This window comes from Sus scrofa, chromosome 11 (genome assembly GCF_000003025.6).
Source record: "Sus scrofa isolate TJ Tabasco breed Duroc chromosome 11, Sscrofa11.1, whole genome shotgun sequence".
In the NCBI taxonomy this organism is placed as follows: domain Eukaryota; kingdom Metazoa; phylum Chordata; class Mammalia; order Artiodactyla; family Suidae; genus Sus; species Sus scrofa.
Genome location: NC_010453.5, coordinates 25,164,708 through 25,191,247, shown reverse-complemented (window position 1 = coordinate 25,191,247; position 26,540 = coordinate 25,164,708). Strand labels below are relative to the sequence as shown.

Sequence of the window (26,540 nt, the reverse complement as noted above, 5' to 3'; positions counted from 1 at the left end):
GACGCCAACGTTTTCTTCAACTCTTTCCAAGGGCACGTTAGCTATGTCATTACCTGCAAAGAATACCTGCAGATAACTATGGAAACGATGAAGGTATATGATCTTGGTGAAGAACTAGAACACAGTGAAGGCCCACAAAGGAGTCAAATATAATTGTATAGAAACTAGGTTTCACACTATGAAGTTGAAAGGCTTGGTGGCCCACGGCTAGTAGCTGCTAATTATGAGACCCAGTGGTAGCAGACTTGTCATGAAAAGGCAAAGTATGCCTAATTAGTAGGTTCCTCAAAGGAAACGTTGCTGGCTCAGAAAGGTATCTAAAACTGGATTAATAGAACTACTTTACCTTGATTTTTCCAGAATTTATTCTAGGTTTCACATGTATTCATTATTCCAAAATGTTTACTCAGTGATCTACTAGGTGCCAGGTATTGGGACATTTGAAACAAAGAGCTGAAGTACAGAGCAAGACAGAGTCTGGACAACATTCAAGTCCTAGGTTCCAGTTGTTTCTGGAGGCCCAAATGCAAGCTCTCCCTTCTTTTGAACATGTGAGATAACCTAAAATTCCTTTTTGCCACAATTTAAGTGGTTTTTGTTGTTGTTGTTGCTATTACTTGTAACTAAAGGATTCCTGCCAAACGCCAATACAAAACTCGTTCTTATCTGAAAGCTAAAAGGTGTTTTAATTTACCACACTGGGTCGGAGGCAAAGAAGCTTAAATCTGACTTCTCTTCATTCTCCCTTTGACCTTTCTCTCCATCTCAAAAAATCCCCCACAAAGATCAAAGCATTAATAGCTGAGTTTATTTAAAGATGAAGCGAAATAATAATCACTTTGCTGAACTTCAATTCTGTGCTTACATACAGAATAAAAGGATAGATGACCTGGGTTATGAATTTCTAATTTATAGTTCATCCGCTAATGCCAAAAAGGACATATTAGATATGGACAATATAGAGGATCAACAAATGCTAGATAATAGGTCTCATTATTTACAAGAATAACTCATGAAACAAATTGATTTTCTCACAGAATACAAATTTCCCACTTTTTATGCTATGCTGTGTCCTTTCAGTCAAGCTGCCTGTTCTCCATCCAAGGAATACAGTCTCGAAAGAAATAGTCAAGTGGCTTAAAGGAAGACTCTAGCCTATGACAACCCTAAAAGAGAATGTATTCATTCTCAGAAAGACAAATGTCGGCTACAAAATTGGAGCAAGGTTAATCAGGAAAAGGTAAAGAAATTTACCAATAATCCATGGGAGTTCCCTTCGTGGCTCAGTGGTTAATGAATCCGACTAGTATCCATGAGGATGCAGCTTCAATCCCTGGCCTCACTCCATGCGTTAAGGATCCAGCATTGCCGTGAGCTGTGGTGTAGGCTGCAGATGCAGCTCGGATCCTGTGTGGCCGCTGTAGCTCCAATTTAACCCCTAGCCTGGGAACTTCCATATGCTGTGGGTGTGGCTCCAAAAAGAGCAAAACAAACAAACAAAAAAGTGAGTCTCATCTCACTAACAATCCATACCATCAGAATGTGACAGATTCTATAATGGGACTGTGTTTAACTACAAAATTGAGAAAAACTGTTCACAGTCATAAGAAAATAGTGTGTTTCTCAAATTTAAAAAAAAAGGAGGAATGCTGATTAGGAAAGGAATTAGGCTTTCACCTAGTAGAAATATTTCAGATGGAGAGCAGAATCAATTTTTAGACTCTCACCTCTGGAAAGTCAATCAAGTCTGGGCAAAATGACAGAACGTAAGAGAGAAAAAGAGGTTCAGCCCCTTCTTCAGGAGATTCAACATCTAACTGATGAAAGTTGCAGAAAGAGACCAAAGGAAACCAGAGAGTGGTAGTGGAGAGAGATTAAAGTGAGGTATTTATGCTACAAGTAAGAAGAACAACATGCCTGGATTAGGACAAGCCAGAACACACCACAGGAGAAAGATGAAAGGGACGGAAGGTAAAATTGACAGAATACCTGATGTGCCGGAATGTGCAGAAAAGAGATGCAGACAACAGAGAAAGTGTCTGGAATGCAAAAGTGATACACAGAAAACAGGGTTGGGGAGAGATGATCAAGGCGGCAGAAGAAGGAAGCTGAGCTCAATCCCCACCCCCTTATCACCATGAACACATCAAAACTCCAACCACGGAGTTCCTGTCGTGGTGCAATAGAAACAAATCCAACTAGGAACCATAAGGTCTTGGGTCGATCTCTGGCCTCGCTCATTGGGTTAAGGATCCAGCATTTCCGGGAAGTGTGGTGTGGGTCACAGACTTGACCTGGATCTGGCATTGCTGTGGCTGTGGTGTGGGCCGGCAGCTGTAGTTCTGATTAGATCCCTAGCCTGGGAACTTCCATATGCCTCTGGTGCGGCCCTAAAAAAAAAAAAAATATATATATATATATATGTATGTATATATATATATATATATATATATATATATGTATATATATATGTATATATATAAGCACACGTGGAGCAATTCTCACTGAAAACCAACTGGACACTGGCAGAAAGACTCCTAGACAACCAAGCCTGTAAAGAAAGATTCATACAGGAGTTCACAGATTAAGAACCAAACATAGTGTCCATGAGGATGCAAGTCTGACCCCTGGCCTCATTCAGTGGGTTAAGGATCTGGTGTTGTTGCAAGCTGTAGTGCAGGTTGCAGATGCATCTCTGATTTGACCTGGGAACTTCCATATGCCAAGGAAAGAAAGGAAGGAAGGAAGGAAGAGGGGAAGGAAGAAGTTGGGTAGGAAGATAATAGAAGCCATCAGCTTGGGACCTAGGCCCCCAGGAGGGGACACAGAAGAGCAGTGGGATTACACAGACTCAGGGATCTTTCCTGGGGAGTGAGCAGTTTGAAACCCTTACTAGGCATCCCAGTCCTAGGTCTGACTATGAGAGGACAAGTCCTCTTAGCCAGCTTAAAAACCAGTGGGACTTATAGGAGGGCTCTAAGAAAACTAGTCTCAGCTTGGTGAAGAGGGCAAACACATTTGCTTACGCCTAGGAAGAAGGTGGAGAAAGTAGACTGAAACTAGCTGGGGTCTAGCTGGTTTCCACCGACTGTCCCAGGGCTCATCCCCGCCGATGTGAAGCACTTGCTCCAGCTCCTCTAGCTCCATCACCATTCCACAATAGGTAGAAGCCTGTCGTTCCAAAGGAGAGTGCACAGTCGGGGGGGATGGAGCCAGCTCAGACACAGCACAACATCCAAAAGGGTGAGGGTGACCATTATTGGTATTTGTGGAGGTGCCAAATCAGGAGCAGCTTAGACATCTGACTAGTGTGCTGAGACCACCCCAAGCCAAGTGCATGCTCTGGCCTCTCTTGTTCCAGTGCCACTCCCCTCTGGGCAAAGATGTTATTGTTGGGAGGGGGAGGGAACACACTTAGAGGGAATGAAACGAGCTCACACCTGACCCTCAGAACTTCTGCTCTAGCACCTTGAGACCCAATCCTGATTCCAATAGGGTGGTGACAGCCATTTAGAATGGAGAAGCCATGGCTCACACCTGGTTCTGGCTCTAGCCCCTCCATCATTAGCCTCACCTTCCAACAAGGTGAAAGCTGTCAGCACACCCTAGGGTAAAATGTGATCCATGTTCACTTCAGGTCCAGCTCTCCCACCAAAGCCACCGGGCACACAGGGACTGCATAGGGACACTCCCACACAGGAACATCCCTTCAAAACTGGGAAAGGTAACTGTTTTACCTCTAAATAGTGACAGATAAGGTTAATAAGCAAAATGAGAGGATGGAGGAATTTGTTCCAAATGAAAGATTAAGGAAAAAAACGGAGTTCCCGTCGTGGCGCAGTGGTTAACGAATCCGACTAGGAACCATGAGGTTGCGGGTTCGGTCCCTGCCCTTGCTCAGGGGGTTAACGATCCGGCGTTGCCGTGAGCTGTGGTGTAGGTTGCAGACGCGGCTCGGATCCTGCGTTGCTGTGGCTCTGGCGTAGGTCGGTGGCTACAGCTCCGATTCAACCCCTAGCCTGGGAACCTCCATATGCCGCGGGAGCGGCCCAAGAAATAGCAACAACAACAACAATAATGCCGAGGGAGTGGCCCAAGAAATAGCAACAACAACAACAATAATGCCGAGGGAGTGGCCCAAGAAATAGCAACAACAATAACAACAACAACAAAAGACAAAAAAAAAAAAAAAGGAAAAAAACCCTGAATAAATAACTATTGAAACAGAAATAATTTAGCAGAGAGACTCCAAAACATTAGCAATAAGAACGCTAACTGAACTAAGCAAAAGAATAAATGAACAACGTCATAATTTTAAGAAGAAACTAGAAAATATAAAAAAGAACCAATTGAAGCTGAAGAATATAACAACCGATATGCAAAACACACTAGAAGGAATTAACAGCAGACTAGGTGATACAGAAGAACACATAAGTGATTTTAAAGATAGAATAATAGAAATCACACAGAGAAGCAAAAAGAAAAAATTTAAAAACGAAAACAGTTTAAGGGCCTTCTTGTACAACATCAGGCATACTAACATTCACATTATAGGGGACCCAGAAGAAGAGACAGGGAAAAGGGTTCAAAAGTGTATTTGATAGAATTATGGCTGAAAACTTCCTGAACCTGAAGAAGGAAACCGATATCCAGGTACAAGGAGCATAAAGACTCCCCATCAAGATGAATCCAAAGACACCCACATTTAGACATATCGTAATTAAAATGGCATAAAAGAGAATTCTATAGTAAGCAAGAGAAAAAGAGTGTCACATACAAGGGAACCTGATTCTTCTGTAGAAACTTTGCAGACAAGAATGAAGTGGCATAACACATTTAAAGTGATGAAAGGGAAAAACCTACAACCTAAGATAGTCTACCCAACAAGATTATTATTTAGAATTGAAGGAGTGATGAACAATTTTTAAGATGAGCAAAAACTGAAAGAGTTCATCAATACTAAACCAACCCTAACAGAAATTATAAAGGGTCTTCTGCAGGTAGAAAATAAAAGGCTTTAACAAGAAGCAAGAATTTACAGGAAAGGAAAAACCCCACTGGTAAAGGCAAATATATAATAAAGGCTATGGATCACTTAAATAAACTAGCATTAAGATTAAAACACAAAAAATTATAACATCAACTATAATTATAATAAACAGTGAAGAGACAAACATGAAGATGTAAAATATGACATCAAAAACACAAAATGTTGGAGAGGGCAGTAAAAAAGTTGACTATTGTAGAATGTGTTTGAACTTGAATGACTATCAGTTTAAAATCAGGAGATATAGGTCACTAATACGTCTCTGTGTAGTAACAAGAAAAGAAAAGAAAAGAAGGTTACTTCTTCCTCTGTCTTATAGCATAATCTACATCTCTAACGCTGAAAAGCTGCATTGTAATTTTTATTTATGTATCTACTTCTCTTTATATGTAGGCAGTAATTAACTTTAGGACAAACAAAACACATGTAAAAGGACACCTAACTGTAGTGTACTGATTGGCTCGGCTGTGTATAGTCCTCTGCCATGACAACAATGCAAACACTGAATGAAGCTGTAAACAAAATCACTACCTAACACTTAGGAAGAATGGGATATAAGAAGTATGTATGCATAGTTGAAAGAGGGATGGTGAAAGAGATAAACTGTAATTTTTCCTTAGTAGGAAATCAATAGATATTGCCCAACACTGAAAAATAAATCAAGAAATGTCAATGAAAATATATTGTTTAGTGGTATGAAAGTAGACATCAAAAGGAAGAGCTCAGGAGTTCCCGTCGTGGCTTAGCAGTTAATATATATGACTAGCATCCATGAGGTTGCGGGTTCGATCCCTGGCCTCGCTCAGTGGGTTAAGGATCTGGCGTTGCTGTGGCTGTGGTGTAGGCCAGCAGCTACAGCTGTGATTTGACCCCTAGCCTGGGAATCTCCATATGCCGCAAGTGTGGCCGTAAGAAGCAAAAGACAAAAAACAAACAAACAAACAAAAAACCAAAAGGAACAGCTCAGAGTTGAGAGTGGTAGCCTCTGAGGAATGGGAAATGGGAAAGCATCCCAGGACAGATAACAGGAGACTGTTATTTTTCATTAAAAGCCTTGGCAAAACTATCTGGCTCAAGTTTCAGGCATATTTAACAATGACAAACAAACAAACAAAAAAAAACCCACTCAGAGTTTCCAGTGTGGCTCAGTGGGCTAAGAACCTGACATAGGATCCCTGAGGATTCGGGTTCCATCCCTAGGCCTCGCTCAGTAGGTTAAGGATCCAGTGTTGCCTCAAGCTGCGGTGTAAGTCACAGATGCAGCTCAGACCATGGTGTTACTGTGGCTGTGGTATAGGTCTGCAGGACCCCTGGCCCTGGAACCTCCATATGTTGTGGGTATGGCCTTAAAAAGAAAAAAAAAAAAAAAAAAAAACAAACAAAACTCAAACAAATATTAAAAAACAAACATAGGAAACCAAGCAGGGCTATGATCTGTCCCCACCTATTCAGAATGACTTCTGGAGAAAGAACTGAGCCTGGTTTCTATTCATGGGAGGATGAAAATCAACCGTGATGAAGACATTTTGAGAAGAAAGCACTGCTAACCAGCCTGAGCCAAAAAACACAATGCTCAGGGCCACTTTGTTCCTAAAAGTGGCTTCATCTGCAAAACTGCCTGTGACCACTAGGGAGAATCTGGATTCTTTTCACAGAAAAGGGTTGTCATTTCCTGGACCCTTGGCTAGAAGACAATGCTCCTCAAGTCCTAAAGGAAACTGATGGGCAGTCTTGCTGCTGCGCAATTGCTTTGATTCATCTCCTTTGAAATACAATTGTTCCCCAGCAGCTGAATCACATACAAGTAATGTCCAAGAGTTGAATGTTATAAGCTCAAGGTATGATAGGAGAGGGGTAAATACATGCCTCCCTAAAGACTCAACCAAACCATTCACTGGGCTAGAGGAGTTTGATGATACACACCTCAGAAGCGCAAATAGCTGTGTAGCCAAGTGAATTTTTAAATAACTTATACAAAGATAGTAAGGAATTTAACATGTCTTCTCTATGAAAAAATTCCAGGGAAATTTTTTAAAATTCTCCTTAAAACATAATCAGAATAAAAAATATACATAATTATCATTTGTAAGATTTTATCATTTTAAATGTGGCAGTGGAGTTCCCATGGGGGCTCAGTGGTAATGAACCCGACTAGGATCCATGAGGATTGAGGTTCAACCCCTGACCTCAGTTGGTGGGTTAAGGATCCAGCATTGCCGTGAGCTGTCGTGTAGGTCGCAGTCGTGGCTCTCCCATTCGAGCCCTAGCCTGGGAACTTCCATATGCTGCAGGTGTGGCCCTAGGAAGCAAAAAAAAAAAAAAAAAAAAAAAATGGCAGCAAGTGCTTTGTGGAAGTGGGGCGGAGTGGCTGGCTTCAATTAAATAAGATTCAATTAAGTGACTAGGAATTCCCCAGAGCAACAATCTCTAATTATGTAAAAATATCCATGGAAATGTAATGAGACAAAAAATTACTGATAATTGCCAAACGTCCTCTAAAGGAAAGTATAGTGGGTGTGGCAGAAAGAACTATTTTCTTTCAAACGTCTTAATTTGAAAATTTTCAAACAGAAAATCTGAAAGAGAATATGCACACCCATACACCCCTCCCCGAGAGTTCACCAATTGTTAAGGGTTTATCACTTTGTGTTCTCATTTTCCCTTGTTCTTCATAAAGAAGCCACTCATCGTGTCTTTTTTTTCCCCCTGAAACATTTGAAAGTAAGCTGCAGACATCTTTTTACTTTATCCCTTAAATATTTCAGCATGCTGTCTCCTAGGAACAGAAACACTCTCCTCTGTTAAACAAAAAAATACATATCAATAAACAGAATTAAGTAGTTGGTAGGCCAGAAGGGGGCGCTCTCATGCCCTATGGCAATGGCAGAGCCAACTGGAAGAAGAAATGCCTTCTCTTCTTGCCCCGGCAAGAGTTCAGCCAATGAGAGACTGTCAAGACTCAGCCAATGAAAAGCCACCTTACTTTGAACTCTTAATTCCTTCGATGGACACTTGATTTCCTCTACCTCTCTCAACTTCCTTTTTCCCTCTTTTAAAGAGTCCTTCCTCCTCTCCTCCTTGGGTGGGACCTCACAAGACGTGCCCCGGTTAGAGACCCCCAGTTGCAGTTCTTTGCTGATCTCCAAAAAAACCCATTTTTTTGCTGGAGAAATGACTGGAAGTGTATTTGTTTTAGGTCAACACCTTCACAAACACAATGCCATTATAATTAAGGAAATTGAAATTGAATATTAATTCAATAGCTTGTCATATTTCTCAATTGTCCCCAAATGTCTTATATTTCTGTTTTCATTCCATTTCTGGATCCAGGAGCCAATCCAATCTCATACATTGAATTTGGCTGTTACAGATCTGGAAGGAATGTTTAAATAAGCTACAAAGGGTAATCCTGCATTAGGAGGCATACACCAGAAATAACTGATCATTTCCTAGGAGGGTAGGCCCAGTTAACTGTGAGGCTCTTTTTTTTAAATTATTTTTCCTGAAGTGACACAAAGGTTTGGGCCAAAACTGAATCGTTTGGACAACAGAAGAGGGATTAACTTCTTAAAACTACACTCTCATAAAAAGTTTAAACACTTCTGTATGAGTAAGGCTGAAAGAGCAAAGTACATCTTTTTTTTTCTTTCTTTTTCTTTCTTTTTTAATATTCCTTTTACAGCCGCACCTATGGCATATGGAGGTTCCCAGGCCAGGGACTGAATCGGAGCTGCAGCTGCCACCCTACAAGCACAGCCAAAGCAGCACCAGATCCGAGCCACATCTGTGATCTCTGCTGCAGCATGCACCAACACTGGATCCTTAACCCACTAAGAGAGGCCAGGGATCGAATCCCCATCCTCATGGACACTGTGTCGGGTTCTCAACCCGGTGAGCCACAGTGGGAACTCCATCTTAGCTAGCCAACTCAGGTCTTGAGAAGTGCCAAAATATGATCTTGTCTAGGTCGCCAAATTATCAAGCCGTTCAAAGTTATCTGGGCTTGACCCTAGGTTTAAAAGGATAATTTTCTTCACAGGTACACTTGACAAAATTACCTCTTCTGGAGCTGCTCATCAGACATCTGCAGCTCCTCCTTTAAACGCATATACCTGTCTTCTCGCAGCAGCCTAGAGCCATCATAGAGGCTTAACTCTCGATCATGGATCAACCTAACGGAGTAGGAGAGGCAAGGAAACCATCAGTATTGAACACAGGAGTTACTACAGGTAGAATCAGTTAATATTTTAATCATGTCAATTATTACTGGCAATTGAGTCTAACAGTTTCGTTAAATGCACCTTTCGAAATCTCAAGTTGGTTAGGGCTGTTATAGTTGGCAAAACTGTTGGTTTCTGTACTGGAAGGCAGTTGTCATGGTTACTGGAGGGGAGGAGGAGGAGGAACTGGGAAGGAGAAGGAGGAGGGAGATGAAACAGCTGAATGAGTGACGCAGGAGAACCGAGAGATAAATATTAGTGAACAAGCCAGTTGGCACATACTGCTAATGTAAGTCATTAAGGCATAGTATTATCAAAATATTTCTATCTTTGCAATTACAGGACTTAAAATATCTAATGACATTTTTTTTTTTTCCCTTGGCACATGTAAGTTCCCAGGCCAGGGATTGAATCTGAGCCACAGCTGCCACCTACGCCGCAGCTGCAGCAACACTGGATCCTTTTAACCACTGTGCCTGTCTGGGATCAAACTCATGCTTCAACAGCAACCCTGGGCGAAGCAGAGACAATGCCAGATCCTTAACCCACTGCACCCAGTGGCTGGAAGCAGTGGGACCTCCAAGGCATCAGTGATTTTTTTTTTTTTTTTTTTTAGGTCTTTTTGCTATTTCTTGGGCCGCTCCCGTGGCATATGGAGGTTCCCAGGCTAGGGGTCTAATCGGAGCTGCAGCCACTGGCCTACGCCAGAGCCACAGCAACGTGGGATCCGAGCCGCATCTGCAACCTACACCACAGCTCACGGCAATGCTAGATCGTTAACCCACTGAGCAAGGGCAGGGATTGAACCTGCAACCTCGTGGTTCCTGGTTGGATTCGTTAACCACTGAGCCACGATGGGGAACTCCGCATCAGTGATTTTTAAGCCTGGATCCCACAAGGAGATTCCAAGGTTGAGAACCTGAGAAACATTAGCTTTGCATAATACCTGGTGCAGAGTAAGTAGTCAATTGACACTAGTTGTTGCTACTACTGCTAGTAGCTAGTAGGCTACTACTCAGCCTAAGGGGCAAGAGATAGCCTATAAAAAGGGGGCAGTAATATTTCATTTGTGTTTGCATTTGCCTGTTTAGAAAAGAAAAATCCTGTAAATCTATGGAATGTTTATGGTAAATTACTGAAAGTTTGTGATTATCATTTTTAAAGGCTCTCAAGTCAGGAGTAACACAATGTTTGTAGATTCTATCATTATACTCAGAATCTGCATTTTTGTCAAGGGATAGTTAGTTTGGGAACTAGACTATTCCGCTTATTTGACCTTTCCCAGCAAGTTAAAATTTAGAGGTAAAAGTTAAAAGCCAAATGTTTACTAGTGATAGAATCAACAAACAAACAAAACAATGGTATCATTAATCTCCCAAAGTGACACAAGATGTTAATATTTTCCACAAAAAGTTACCCATGACTTTCTCTCTTAACATTGAAAAGAAGTTAACTAGGAATGTGTGGATATTTGCCCCACCTAATCTGAAATAAGACCAGCACAGGGACACAAATGTTGAAGTTTGTAAACACAGAGTGAACTTCAGCCTGTATAAAATATAATCAAACAGCATTACACAGTTTATTGCATTTATTTACTTTTCCTTTGTTAGGGCTGCACCTGAGGCATATGGAGGTTCCTAGGCTAGGGGTTGAATCAGAACTATAGCTGCTGGCCTACACCACAGCCACAGCAACATGGGATCCAAGTCATGTCTGCAACCTACACCACAGCTCATGGCAACACCAGATCCTGAACCCACTGAGAAAGGCCAGGGATCGAACCCACAACCCCATGGTTACTAGTCGGATTTGTTTCCGCTGCACCACAGCGGGAACTCCCTCTCTTATATATTGTATAAAAGGAACTATATTTTCTCTTTCAAAAAAAAAAAATCTTAGTTCTCTTGTGGTGCAATGGGTTAAGGATCCAGCACTGTCACTGCAGGAACTTGGGTCACTGCTGAGGCTCAGGTTCGATCCCTAGCCTGGGAACCTCCACGTGCTGTGGGCATGGCCAAAAAAAATCCAACAAGATCAACCAATAATTTAGATCTGGATCAAAAAGGAGTTTGGGAGTCCCTGTTGTCGTTCTGGGGGTTAAGAACCTGATGTTGTCTCTGTGAGGATGCCGGTTCAATCCCTGGCCTCGCTCAGTGGGTTAGGGATCTGGCGTAGCTGCAAGCTTCAGTATAGGTCACAGATGCAGCTTGGAGCTGGTGTTGAGCTAGCTGGGGCATAGGCCTCAGCTGTAGTTCCAATTCCACCCCCATCCTGGGAATGTCTATATGCCACAGGTGCAGCCGAGAAAATAAAAAAGAAAAAGACAGACAGAAAGAAAGGAATAAAGGAAGGAAAATGGAGAGGGAGGGAGGAAGGAAGAAAGAAAAAGGAATTCATAAACAGTGAAGCTGTGACTCTGACAATCTAAAAATGTCAGGTGTGTGACACTGCATGTATCAATCCACATATATAAAGTCCTTCAAAATTACCACTTAAAAGTTTTCATTTTGGGGAGTTCCCGTCGTGGCGCGGTGGTTAACGAATCCGACTAGGAACCTTGAGGTTGTGGGTTCGATCTCAGGCCTTGCTCAGTGGGTTAAGGATCTGGCATTGCCGTGAGTTGTGGTGTAGGTCACAGACGCAGCTTGGATCCCACGTTGCTGTGGCTCTGGCGTAAGCTGGTGGCTGCGGCTCCAAATGGACCCTTAGCCGGGGAACCTCCATATGCTGTGGGAGCAGCCCAAGAAATGTCAAAAAAAAAAAAAAAAAAATTCGTTTTTAAGCTCTTAACAGAATTTTGCCAAGGCAGTGGCTTTTCCCAAAATGTTCATTATTTGAAGTTTTACTCTACTGTGTTTACAACAATAAAAACATCTGCTCTTCTCTTTGGATATACAATTAATAATTCCTCAAGGACTATGTAACCCAGTTTAAATTAGACAATTGAGCAAGTTCCACCATCCACTGTTTACTTGGTGTGTTGCTCTGTGTGTGACTCATACGAACCTTTGTAATACAGCGAGTGTACCCGCGTTGACTCTGTGAATGCCATCCAAGAGCACCAGCTTGCCTTCCAGAGCAGCGTTTACAAGGGGTGAGGACCGCCAGGCAGTGTCTCCACTGGGAAGAGTGTATCTCTGCTGTAGCAGATCACGTGCTGTCATATCCTGAAACCATCCCCAATACCCGCCAGAGAAAATGCAGAATTAATTTTCAAGACATGGATGACAACTTATTTGGCCTCAGAGTTACCTCTAAACATTATACTCCATACAACTGGAAAGTCAGCTTTCAGCAGCTTTTTTTGGTCATTTGAGTTTTTTTGCCTATCACAAATCCACGTAATACAGTGATTTATTTTATTTTATTTTATCTTATTTTTATTTTTCCTTTTAAGAGCTGCACCCATGGCATATGGAAGTTCCCAGGCTAGGGGATGAATCAGAGCTGCAGCCACCAGCCTATGCCACAGCCACAGCAATGCTAGATCTGAACTGCATCCACGACCCACATTGCAGCTGGTGGCAAGGCCAGATCCTTAACCCACTAAGTGAGGTCAGAGATCAAACCTGCATGCTCGTGGATGCTAGTCGGGTTCTTAACTCGCTGAACCACAATGGGAACTCCTTTTTCTCCTTTTTATTTAGCATTTTCCCCCTTCTTTTAAAATGTTCACTTGGTATCCACACAGATGATGGCAGTAATTTCCAGCCAACATTAATGGAATTTAACCCAATCAGCTTTATTCCTGAAAGGGCCCAAATGTGTAGATTCCTTTTTAAGAATTAAAGGCCCTACGAAGTCGGAGCGGGGGAGGCTTATCAGTGATGTATGTTTTCTTGCAGTTCAGTTCTCTTGAAAAACCATCACAGTGACTCATATTTAAGGAGGCTGAAAATGGAGGAAATTGAGGAGAACAGTCATCAGATGAGGTACAGGAATTGACAAACAATAGCACAGCACTTACGAGCAATTTTTTAAAGCGCGTACACAATGTGCTAGTGTTAAAACGATGTAACAGGTTTAAGCAAACTATTCATGGTAGTTGCATATAAACATCTACCTACTGTAAAAAAAAATTGGGTGTATATAATACAAATAAGTTTTTTTTCCTACATGTGTTAATGTTGAAGACAATAGTTTCTTTTTGGCTGTCAGAACTCCGATAAATTCTGTGCCGGGTAAATTCAAACAAAGTTCAACATTTACAGTCAATGTGATCCAAAAATTGAAAGTTCTCTTTGGTAAATTCTTGGATACTCAACTCCAGTTTTAAGAAGATAGAAAATGAAGGAATTTGCTTATATTCACAATGGCGACAAATCTGTACTGAAAAGAAGATTACAAAGTTAAGTCTCCTTCACTGTGATTTTCTCACTATCAAAAGACCATGCTGTACAGCAGGAAAAAAAAAAAATTGCATGGGGGAAATAACAATAGAAAAAAATTTTTTTAATTAAAAAAAAGTTCTGACTTAAGAAGTGTAAATAGGTTTATAGGGAATCACAATGACACTTGAAAAACAATACTTTTCAAACTGAGGAAATAAAGATTCACATTTTAAGACAAGAAAAGAAAAGTGTAAACACAAATTTTTTTCTTTGGCCACTTGGGCCTCCTCCCTCCCCTCGAGCATGCCGTGGATCTGATTTATACATTCACCAGACCTCCCCAGTGGCAGAAATGCCTGCTCAACCATAAAGATCCATTTTCCTGGCACCAGCCATGGAACTTCTTCAAAGATAACCTTCCTTCCTCAAGCCTGTAAAGGGTCAGCTGACCCCTGACCTGCCTTGTACATGCAGACAATCTCTGGTGGACTTTATGCACAGTACCAATATCTTTCCCTTAAAGACAGCAACTGGTACAGAATAGGCTGGTCTGATGACTGCGGAGGGGGTGGGCCACACCCAGTGGTCGGTCTCAGCTTCAATACTCATAACCCTGTTAACGTTACTGTCTATATTACTTGCATTCTGCCTATTTTATAAGATCATTGCTTGCTGCATTACCAAATGTGCGACTGAGCCTCAGATAAAATTAATGATGATGAAGTGCCGTCAAACAATCGACCAAAGATATAATTCTATAAAATCAACGACGGTAATAGTGCAGCTCTAGATTATGAGAAGCAGCAGCAACAGGGAACCAATTCTTAGACTATAACAGGCCAGTAAGACAGGCAGTCCAGAGGCTTTGGACGACTGGTTACAGAGCCAAGTCCAGAAAGAACACACTGAGAGGCCTATCAGTGAAATCCGTGCCCAACCTAAGAATGAGCATTCCTATTACTGTGGGGCAAACTGGCCACGAAATGCCTCCCAAATGTTGGTTGAAATTATGACCAAAAGGGAAGAAGGGTTCCTGTTGTGGCTCAGCGGAAACGAATCTGACTAGCATCCATGAGGATGCAGGTTCGATCCCTGGCCTTGCTCAGTGGGTTAAGGATCCAGCATTGCCCTGAGCTGTGGTGTAGATCAGAGACACAGCTCGGATCTGACGTTGCTGTGGCTGTGGTGTAGGCTGGCGGCTGCAGCTCCAATTCAACCCCTAGCCTGGGAACTTCCATATGCCATCGGTGCGGCCCTAAACACACACACACACACACAAATCAGTGATGCTAATAGTGCAGCTCTAGATTATGAGAAGCAGCAGCAACAGGGAACCATCTCCTAGACTATAACAGACCAGTAAGATAGGCGGTCCAGAGGCTTTGGACGACTGGTTACAGAGCCAAGTCCGGGAACAGCACATCGAAAGGCCTATCAATGAAATCCATGCCTGACCTGAGAACGTGCATCCCTACTGCTGTGGGGCAAACTGGCCACGAAATGCCTCCCAAACGGTTGCAATTAAGACCACAAGGAAAGGGATTATACAATAAAGAATGTCGTCCCGCCTCCACTTCTGCAAGAATCAGGTCCTGAGCCACTGCAGTCACTGGTCTACAGTGCACCCTGAAAGGAATTCAGGGTGAAGATTAGAATGAGGCATTTTGTGCTCTGGGAAAACTGACAGAACCGGCCCTCAGATGCCTAGATATTTTCAGCAGGACTTTTTTATGAACCTGGATGCTTGCATCTTCCCATAGTAAAAGCACTAAAAGCACCAACTATGATGCCCGTTCCTTATGACTAGCAGCAGGCTTCTCCTGAGATGTGTGCTCGATTGCATGTACCCGCTTTGGCAAAAATCACTTATACCCTCGCTTCAGAGCTTTCTAAGAAACTGTGCCCTGGGTTATAATCCTCAGGGTGGCTCGAGGAAATTTCTCCATTTTTTTCTTATATTGACTATTGATTCATTTCGCTTTGTCATTGACAGAACTCAGTAAGTCCCCATAGCCCTCTCAAGGCCTGACTGTGACACATTATCACAATTTGGCGTAATTCTTTAATTTTATCTAATTTTTCAACCATGCATTTTCAATTCTGTGCAATTCAACCATGACTTTTAAATTCTAGGCCATTCTAAGCTGTCGACAGCGCGTGCAACAATGAAGACTAAACCTATCACCATCATCAGAGCTTCCTGAGATGGTTTATGGTGAGAATGAGCTTCTTCAGGCATGGCTATGCTACAGGACAGCACAGTGGATCACTCTTGCAAGAAAAATAGGGCAAATCAAAATAAATGTTGCTGGTTCATTTGCACAACTGAATTATGAAAAATAAAACATGGATGCACACACATATATAAACCTTTTAAAAGTTAATATAAAAACAGGTATGTTGCAAAAAAACTCTTGGCACTGATTATTCCAGAAACATAGTCACTACAGAGTTACATTGCATATTGTCCTAGAGCATAAAACAAACAGAAAACATGCTTTAGTACAATGGTTCTAAGTCAAAGATACTTGGCAGAAACAGCTGGGGGAATTTTTGGAAAATAGAGAAGCTTAGGCCTTATTACCCTGAAGATTTGAGTTCAGTCCATCCAAAGTGGGGCTTAGCACTTATTTTTTTATTCACCATCGCACAGGTGAGGTCTCAAACACCTCCCTGTGTGAAGCACTACTTTGAAAAAGAGACAATAACTTAATGTGAAACTTTGTCTCATTCATATATATTCCTTCCTTACTCTGATAGGAATTATGAGATTGCAGGAGGACATACAAAATGCATAACAGTATAATATAAATTAAAGGGTAAAAAAAAATGAAGGGAAAAAGGGAAAGACTAGGACTTTCAATTGGTATTGGTATTCAGAGAGGAGGTGGCATGAAGAAGGTATCCCAGTGATACCTGCTTTTTAGGGCCGACCTGGCAGCATATGGAGGTTGTCAGGCTAGGGGTCGAATCGGAGCTACAGCTGCTGGCCTACGCCACAGCCACAGCCACAGCAGTGCCAGATCTGAGTTGCGTCTGCGACCTACACCACAGCTCACGGCAATGCTGGATCCTTGACCCACTGAACGAGGCCAGGGATCGAACCCACATCCTCATGGATCCTGCTTGGGTTCGTTAACCCCTGAACCACGAAGGGAACCCCTACCATATTTTTTTAAATAAATCTTACTGGAGTATAGTTGATTTACAAAGTTGTGTTTTAGTTTCAGGCGTACAGCAAAGTGAATCAGTTATGCATATACAAACATCCATTTCTTTGCATATTCTTTTCCCAAATAAGTTATTACACAGTATTGAGTAGATTGTCCTGTGCTATACTGTGGTCCTTGTGCCCCAACTATTTCATATATGGTAGCGTGTACATGTCATTCCCAACCTCCTAATTTGTCTTTTTGCCTTTTCTAGGGCTGCACTGGCTGCATATGGAGGTTCCCAGGCTAGGGGTCTAACAGGAGCTGTAGCCGCTGGCCTACACCACAGCCACAGCAACTCGGGATCCGAGCCACATCTGCGACCTACACCACAGCTCATGGATCCTTAACTCACTGATCAAGGCCAGGGATTGAACCTGCAACCTCATGGTTCCTAGTCGGATTCGTTTCCACTGCACCACAACAGGAACTCCCCAGATACCATTTTAAAAGAAATGGATGGGTATTAATTTTGCAAATCTCAACTTCAGACTGCAAATAGATGGTATCTTGACCTAACTCGGCTCTTGAGTCTTGTGTGTGGGCTCAGGAAGAGGAGAGGAGAAATATAACTCTGGTGAGAGAGGTTCAGATGCCTAAGGAGCTGAAGCTAGCTAGCAGTTGGTAACACTCAAAAAAAAAATTTCAGCAGAGTAAATTCCTCAACCTCATACCAACACATCCTGAATCACTATTCCGTTCAAGATATAAAAAAGCACTGCTTCATTTTGTAGTGAAAGATGATTCCAAAGTACATTCATATCTTTTTAACTCACACAATGTCTATAACACTTGCCCCAATCAAGTAGGTAAATATCTACTAATAATGATGATGAGAAAGACAACCAGTACATGCTGCTCCTCCTTTTTTTTTTTTTTTGTCTTTTTGCCTTTTCTAGGGCCGCTCCCATGGCACATGGAGGTTCCCAGGCTAGGGGTCTAATCAGAGCTGTAGCCACCGGCCTACGCCAGAGCCATAGCAACGCCAGATCCGAGCTGCATCTGCGACCTACACCACAGCTCACGGCAATGCCGAATCCTCAACCCACTGAGCAAGGCCAGGGATTGATCCCCAACCCCATGGGTCCTAGTCGGATTGTGAACCACTGAGCCACAACGGAAACTCCTCTTTTCAAATCTAGCAGTTGAAGACTCCCTTTTACTGACTAAAGTAAACCGAAATGGTTATTTGCTGCTACACAACAAGCAGTAACAGATCAAAAGAGTTCAAAGCTGTTAATGCCAAGCACAGCTACAAACAGAAATATTCTCTCTTTTTTTCAATCCTCAGATGGGTGGAAAACAGAAAACAGCTGGCATCTCTGAAAAGACTAGAAAAACAGACTAGCTCCGTTCAGTTTTATCACCTCAAGTCTCTGTACACGATCTCATTAAAAAGAGCCATTCTTCATTTCTAATAGATCCATGCATTAAAATAAAAACTGTCCTAAGGGGGGAAAAACAGCATTCTCTTTAATGAAAGCGGTGGGTTTTCATAATTAAGATCCTATTGGGAGAAAAGATGAAAATTCCAGCTTTTCCTTAGAAAGATAATCGCCCCCCTTTCTGTCAGATTAGTTATAATAAGAATCATTTTCACTGGTGTGCAAGTTCTTTTCTGTTGTATGCAAGTGCAAGGACACCAAAGTAAAACTGAACTTTCACAGAACAACTGAACCTAATCGAACGTAATTAACAGGATTCTTTTAGCACAGTCTGAAAAGGGTCAGTACTACGACTTTAACATTAAGCTAATTTTAAAAATAGAGTAACAGCTCTTTCAAGTGTTTCTGACTATAGAATATTTAGGTTTTAGTACCATGAAGTTGTTTTAATATCCTTATTTAACATGGAATTGTGTGTTTGTGTATATAAAAAGTATAGTATATTTCAAATATATGTATACTATTTCCTTATTAATTCTGCCTACCCACACATCCCTAAAGCAAGCGGAAATGCAAATTTTAATGTTTATTCCCTACAAACATTTTGAAAGCATACTAATAAAAATCAAGAAAAATGGATGTCCTCACTTTTGCATATATTTCTCTTATCCTTGAAACCTTTGAACTTAAGAGAATAAAAATAGCACTAATGATATCACAGAGGCCGAACCATTTCCTCTTTCTGTGTTTCCTTAAAATTTTAAAAATAACAGGACATGAAAACTAGTTCCTTCAGAGCCACCATTGTCTAACCTTCAGCGTCTCACCTTCTCATTCAGATCCCTGGAAAACATCCACATACATCTTAAGAGTCTATGTCATTTGAATTTTGCTCTTTGATTTGCAATAGAGAAACCCTACTAAAGATAAAAATGTCCTATTAAAATGAGAAGAGGCATAACTGCACAAAATGTATCAGAGAATACACATTTGAACTCTAATGCAATTATATTCCTCAAATGTTTTCAGGATCTTTGAGTGGTATATACTAATTTTTCTGAGATTCCACTGAGAAACCCGGATAAAAGTAATTACTTTGATAAATAACGGCAAAAAGTGGTTCTGTGTTGAGTGTCTAGAATAAGATTAGATTTTGTTTTCCAAGGTATAAAATCATTCAGAAAGAGAAAATATTATAGTAAATTAATATTATAAAATCATTAAAATAGTAAAATAATTATTAAAATTTTAATAAACTTGTTTTAAATTTATTACATTATTAAAAATTTAAATAATTTTATAATATTACAAAAATTATAGTAAATCATGAATAAAGAAATCTGAGCTACCTGTTTCTTTAAATATGAATATGAGAGTAAAATTTTATATTATAAAGCATATATAATTTTTCTGGGAGAAAGTTTAAATGATTACAGCAGAAGTAGGATATTGAAGTGTATACAGAGTATGGCCTCAACCAAATTAAAAAAATACACATTTCCACCACGATTATGAACCCACACTGAGTTTCAGAAGTTGGCTTGCAAATATATATATATATATATGTGTGTGTGTGTGTGTGTGTGTGTGTGTATAATATAATAAAATTTAAAATAAGTAGATAAAAAAACTAAACAAGGAACAATGAAACCAAGAAAGGTAAAGATGATACACAGAATGTATATTACAAGAAGAATCTGGAGTTCCCATCATGGCACAGTGTTTAACGAATCTGATTAGGAACCATGAGGTTTCGGGGTTTGACCCCGGTCTTGCTAAGTGGGTTAAGGATCCAGCGTTGCAGTGAGGTGTGGTGTGGGTTGCAGACGCAGCTCGGATCCTGCGTTGCTGTGGCTCTGGTGTAGGCCAGTGGCTGCAGCTCCTATTAGACACCTAGCCTGGGAACCTCCATATGCCGTGGGAGCGGCTCAAGAAAAAGGCAAAAAGACAAAAAAGACGGGAAAAAAAAGAAGAAGAATGTAATCCTTTGAACTTCTAACGCACACAAAAAATGTGACATTAAAAAAAAAGTTACAGGGAGTTCCCGTTGTGGCGCAGTGGTTAACGAATCCGACTAGGAACCATGAGGTTGCAGGTTTGGTCCCTGGCCTTGCTCAGTGAGTTAAGGATCCAGCATTACCGTGAGCTGTGGTGTAGGTTGCAGACTCGGCTCGGATCCCGTGTTGCTGTGGCTGTGGTGTAGGCCGGTGGCTACAGCTCGGATTGGACCCCTAGCCTGGGAACCTCCATATGCCTGGAGAGTGGCCCTAGAAAAGGCAAAAAGACAAAAAAAAAAATTCAGTAAAAGAAATTCCATAGAGAAAGAGATGGTCCAGATTAATCAATCCATGTATATAAGGTAGAGCTAATACAGGAACGTACCAACTGCACACCTTGCAGGCTACCCTCCGCAAAAGTTTTCTCAATCAACTTCTTTGACAGGAGTCGAAAAATACCGACCATGATGTTACTGTTCCCCGAAATGCCCCCCGAAGCATCCACTCTCTATTGCTGCTTAAAAATATCTTTCAACACATATATAAAAGACTGCAATAAAAGTGCTTTAGCTATAGGTAATAGGAATTCTCTCTCTAGGTAGATACTATTCCTTATTTTCTTATTTCTGAATGAAAAATGGACTGGAAGTTTGGGACTGAGGCGGTATATGGCATGATCGGCCAACGGGGACCTGCTGTATAGCAGAGACCTCTACCCCAGGACGTTTTGCTTATCTGAGTAAAACGTAACCCACCAGAAAATATCCTGTCGGTGGTATAAGTTCTAAGAAAATCTGGGATTTAAGGCAATAAAATAATGCACCCAGACTAACTGATGTAAGCCATCGACTTGCAATAAGGCATTAATTATGTCCATAACTATTAGCGGCAGAGTACTGCTTAAATATTGCATAAACACAGAATGTTAATAATTTTTGGGTCCCAAAATAGAAATAAAGCCATTATTTACAGTCTAAGCATGCTCAGTGAACAAAACAGAAGGCACGTTGCCAACATTCCTGTGTCATTGATGTTTGATCTCAGACAAAACAGCCTCTGTCTTTAATATATGGTAAAATTACTTGTAAACTCTTCCATGCTTCTCCCTCAAGTTCGTCTTTTAAGGAGCTATTTTTAACCTGTCACACACACAATAAATGTTTCCTCTATGTATACAATGATGACATTATAAGCCTTTCATGGTTTTGAATTGCTCCGCTATTGATGAGAAGTTGATTTCAAATCACCTAGGGCTCTCTATCCAGTCGGATCTATTTCAGTATGATCTACTCTGGTTAAAGATTTAGTCTAGGAACATAGAACAAAATTGGTCCGATTAAAGCTAACTAGAAGTCAAGCCTACCATCTCACAAGTGACCCAACAAAAAGGACATCTTAATAAAGCCGCACAGTAAGATGTAAAGTCAAGGTCAGTGGAGGTATAAATCATGGAAAGCATTCAGCGAAGATACCCAATCAAAAGGCCTTCTACTATCCTTGCTGCAGTACGAACGCTAGGAAACCAAAAACATGATTTCTTAGGTGCCTGTGCAGCTAGGGTTGTGTACAATGACCCAGGTTCTACCAAGCACACGCAAAACTGGGAACAGCAAAAACTGGCGGTGAGCAGTGAGAGTCAAGAGGCATCCAGCCTAAGGAAACCCACTCCTCTAGAACAGCAATGCCTAACATTCTCTGCGCTCTGTCATTCCCTTTTTTTTTTTTTTCTTTTTTTCTTTTTAGGGCCACACCCCCCGTATATGGAAATTCCTAGGCAAAGGATAGAATTGAAGCTACCAGCCTACACCACAGCCACAGCAACGCTGGATCCCAGCCGCATCTGCAACCTACACCACAGCTCATGGCAACGCCAGATCCCCAACCCACTGAGTGAGACCAGGGATGGGACCCACATTCTCATGGATACTAGTCGGATCCATTTCCACTGCGCCACAATGGGGACTCCCCCCATTCTGTCATTCTTAACTGGGCAAAATCTAAATACTGTTCCCTATCTCTCCCAGAAATTCTGTAAGCTATCCAATCTCTGAAATAAATCCCTCTCAGTTTTAGACAGCTAGAATGGATTCTATTGTCCACAACCAAAACCATGACCCAAGAATAATAATATTTTAAAAGTAAGCCAACTTAACAAAAGTGTATTTAGAAATGCTCACAGATAATTAAGTAAAAGAGGGTAAGAGTGTTTTAAAAAGGCAAAAAAAAAGATAATTTATAGAGTAAAATCCCAAGACATGCAAACAAAAGAACCATATATATATATATATATATATATTTTTTTTTTTTTGTCTTTTTATCTTTTCTAGGGCTGTACCCACAGCATGTGGAGGTTCCCAGGTGAGGGGTCCAATTGGAGCTACAGCCACCGGCCTACGCCAGAGCCACAGCAACACGAGGTCCGAGCCGAGTCCTCAACCTACACCACAGCTCACGGCAACGCCAGATCCTTAACCCACTAAGCAAAGCCAGGGATTGAACCCAAAACCTCATGGTTCCTAGTCGGATTCGTTAACCACTGAGCCACAACGGGAACTCCAGAACCACATTTTTTTAATCAAATGGTACTGCAGACTTTGCTGCATTGTATCACACAGACATTTGACTCTGTTAGGAGAACATGTGGGAAAGGAGCCATTGATTCTCGTTTTAATATATGTAATAATATTTGCCATATAATAATTAGAAACAAATAAGGTATAAAATCAAAGCTGTGGTTAAGTGTTAATAATCTATTCCGTATTCAGTAAAGACACAGGGAATAGTTACGGCATTTGATTTCCCTCAACAACACTCAAGTCCCTTCTAGTCGGCCAACCTGGAAAGTAGCACAGTTGAGGAGTTCCTGTCATGGCTCAGTGGTTACCGAATCCGACTAGGAACCATGAGGTTACGGGTTCGATCCCTGGCCTCACTCAGTGGGTTAAGGACCCAGCATTGCCACGAGCTGCGGTGTAGGTCACAGACTCAGCTTGGATCTTGTGTTGCTATGGCTGTGGCATAGGCTGGCAGTGACAGCTTTGATTCAACCCCTAGCCTGGGCACCTCCATATGCCACGGGTGCTGCTCTAAAAACACAAAAAGACAAAAAGACAAAAAAAAAAAAAAAAAGAGAGAGAGAGAGAGAAAAGAAAGCACAGTTGAAAGGATGGGTACAGTTTGAGGAAAGCTGAGTTTCAGTCCCAATTCTGTGACTTATAATATGATAAATGGGGAAAGGGAGTAAAGTATCTTTAGAATTAAATGAGATAATGTTTGGCATTATCTGAATCTGAGTCAATTGAAGAAGCAGAATCCTAATACATTACAATCTAAATTTAACAATAAATCTAACAGTTCAGAACACTAGCAGAAGTGTAATTACCATGCTATATGACAAGAAATACTTGTCTTAGAATTTAAAGAAAAGGTAACACTGAAACAGAAACAAATAAAAATTAGTAAGGATAAGTTGACAAAGGTCAGATTTGAGCTGGTCCTGTTCAAATAATGCAAATTTTTCAAAATTTATTTATCCACTCCTTCATATTTTGACTGCCTTCTACACACAAGCCACTGTTCCAGGTGCTAAGGACACAGCACTGAAAAATAAACGTGGACCTTACATTCCGGTGTGGGAGAGAGAACAAACATAGACAAAAGAAAGGGAACAGAGGATAAGAAGGAAGGAAGGGAGGAAGGAGACTCAGACTCGTACAAAAATACCACATAATAGTCAGTGCTATACAGAAAATACTGGGTAATGTACAAGCAATTGGCTCCATGGGTCAAGGATGTTTTCTGCATGAATATTCAACTTGCAGTTTGAATGACAAAAGGCCAAATGAGGATCAGGGAAAGAGATTCCTGGCTAAAGCAAAATTCTGTGCAAAGGCCCTAAAGCAGAAAGAAGCCAGACAGATTTATGGGACTGAAAGTAGCCAATGAGACTGAAAGATAACCAGCAGACGGTTCGGCCAGGAAAGAGATGGCTAGAGAGGCAGGCATGGGTCAGATGACTTAGGGCAGTGGCTCTCAACTTTGGCTTCCTGTTAGAATCACTGAATAGCTTTTGTAAAATTCCTGAAGCCCAGGTCCCACCTCAAACCAGTTACATCAGACTCTCTAAAGGTAGGACCTGGACACTGGAAAATTTTCAGAGCTCCTTGGGTGCTTTTAATAGGCAGCCAAGGTTGGAAAGCATTGATGGGGGGTGGGCTCATAAGTCAAGACTAAGGGTTCTTATCTTATTCTAAGTGTGATGGAAAGCCATTGACAGATCTAAGCAGAGAAATGGCACGATCTGATTTCCATTCTTAAAAGATCACTCCCATTATTCTTTAGAGAATGGATTATGGAATGTAATATCTTCTAATTAAGTATCAACAAATGTTTCATACCTACAAAAGAGATTAGAAATGAAATATCATTGTAAAAAAATGTTTAAAAATAAATATCTATAAATGTTCAACCAACATAACTAAAAAATATATGAAAGAAATTAAAGACACAAATATATCCCAGGGAGTTCCCATTGCAGCTCAGCAGAAATGAATCTAATATCCATGAGGATGCAGGTTCGATCCCTGGCCTCACTTGGTGGGTTAAGGATCTGGCATTGTTGTGAGCTGTGGTATAGGTTGCAGATGTGGCTCAGATCTAGTGTTGCTATGGCTGTGGTACAGGCCAGTGGCTACAGCTTCAATTTGACCCCTAGCCTGGGAATATCCATGTGCCACAGGTGAGGCCCTAAAAATACAAAACAAAACAAAACAAAAAGATATCCCACATCCAAAGATTAGAAGAATATAGTTAAAATGTCCATACTATCCAAAGAAATCTACCAACTCAATGCAATTTCTATCAAAATTCCAATGGCTCTTTTTCACAGAAATCGAATAAACAATTCTAAAATTTGCATGGAACCATAAAAGACTCTGTATAGTTAAAGCTTTCTTGACAAAGAACCAAGTTGGAAACAACATACTTCCTGGTTTAAAACTATATTATAAAATTATACTAAACCAAACTGTATGGTATTAGCATAAAAACAGACACAGCATAGATCAATGGAACAGAACAAAGACCCCAGAAACAAACCCATACATATATGGTGAACAAGTTAATGACAAAGAAGCCAAGAATATATACTCAATAATGTTGTTAATAAAAAGTATCAGTATAACTATATAGGTACATGCAAAAGAATGAAACTGGACCTTCTAAGTTACACCATACACAAAAATTACCTCAAGATGGATTAAAAAATTGAATGTTAAGACCTGAAACCATAAAACTCCTAGAAGAAAATATAGGTGGTGAGCTTCTTGACATTGATTGGTCTTGGCAATAATTTTTGGATTTGACACCGAAAGCAAAAGCAACAAAAGCCAAAATAAACAAGTAAGACAACATCAAACTAAAAAGAAAAGGTTTCTGCACAGCAAAGCAACCACCAACACAATGAAAAGGCAACCTACTGAGCAGAAAAAGGTATTTTAAAATCATTTATCTGACAAAGGATAACATCTAAAATATATAAAGAACTCATATAACTCAATAGCAAAAAATATATATATATATATATATATATATATATCTGAATAAAAAATGGGCAGAAGAATTGAATAACTATTTTTCCAAAAAAGATATAGACATGGTCAACAGATGTGTGAAAAGGTTTCAACATCACTTGTCATCAAGGAAATACAAATCAAAACCACAATGAGATATCACCTCACCTTTAGAATGGCTATTATCAAAAAGGCAAGAGATAACAAATGTTGGTGAGGATGTGGAGAAAAGGGAGCCATTGTGCACTGTCAGTGGGCATGTAAATTGGTGCAGCCTCTATGGAGAACACTATGGAGGTGTCTTAACAAATTAAAAATAGACTACCCACCCACAGTCAATTAATCTTTGACAAAGGAGGCAAGAACTTAAAATGGGAAAAAGAAAGTCTTTTCAGCAAGAATTGCTGGGAAACCTGGGCAGCTGCAGGCAAAGCAATGAAACTAGAACACACCCTCACACCATGCATGAAAATAAACTCAAAATGGCTGAAAGACTTAAATATAAGACAAGACACTGTCCAATTCCTGGAAGAGAACACAGGCAAAATATTCTCTGACATCAACCTTATGAATATTTTCTCAGGTCAGTCTCCCAAAGCAACAGAAATAAAAGCAAAAATAAACCAGTGGGACCTAATCAAAATGACAAGCTTTTGCACAGCAAAGGAAACCAAAAAGAAAACAAAAAGATAACTTACAGAATGGGAGAAAATAGTTTCAAATGATGCAACCGACAAGGGCTTAATCTCTAGGATATACAAGCAATTTATACAAC

The 26,540-nt window shown here is 40.8% G+C and overlaps 1 protein-coding gene across 1 annotated transcript in view; it reads right to left on the bottom strand.

The window, feature by feature from the left end:
• VWA8 (von Willebrand factor A domain containing 8) overlaps nt 1-26,540 on the bottom strand; it is a 390,508-nt gene that overhangs the window by 264,040 nt on the left and 99,928 nt on the right. The window contains 2 exon segments of the mRNA XM_021065625.1: nt 9,106-9,219; nt 12,277-12,437. Coding sequence (XP_020921284.1) covers nt 9,106-9,219; nt 12,277-12,437 — 275 coding nt within the window.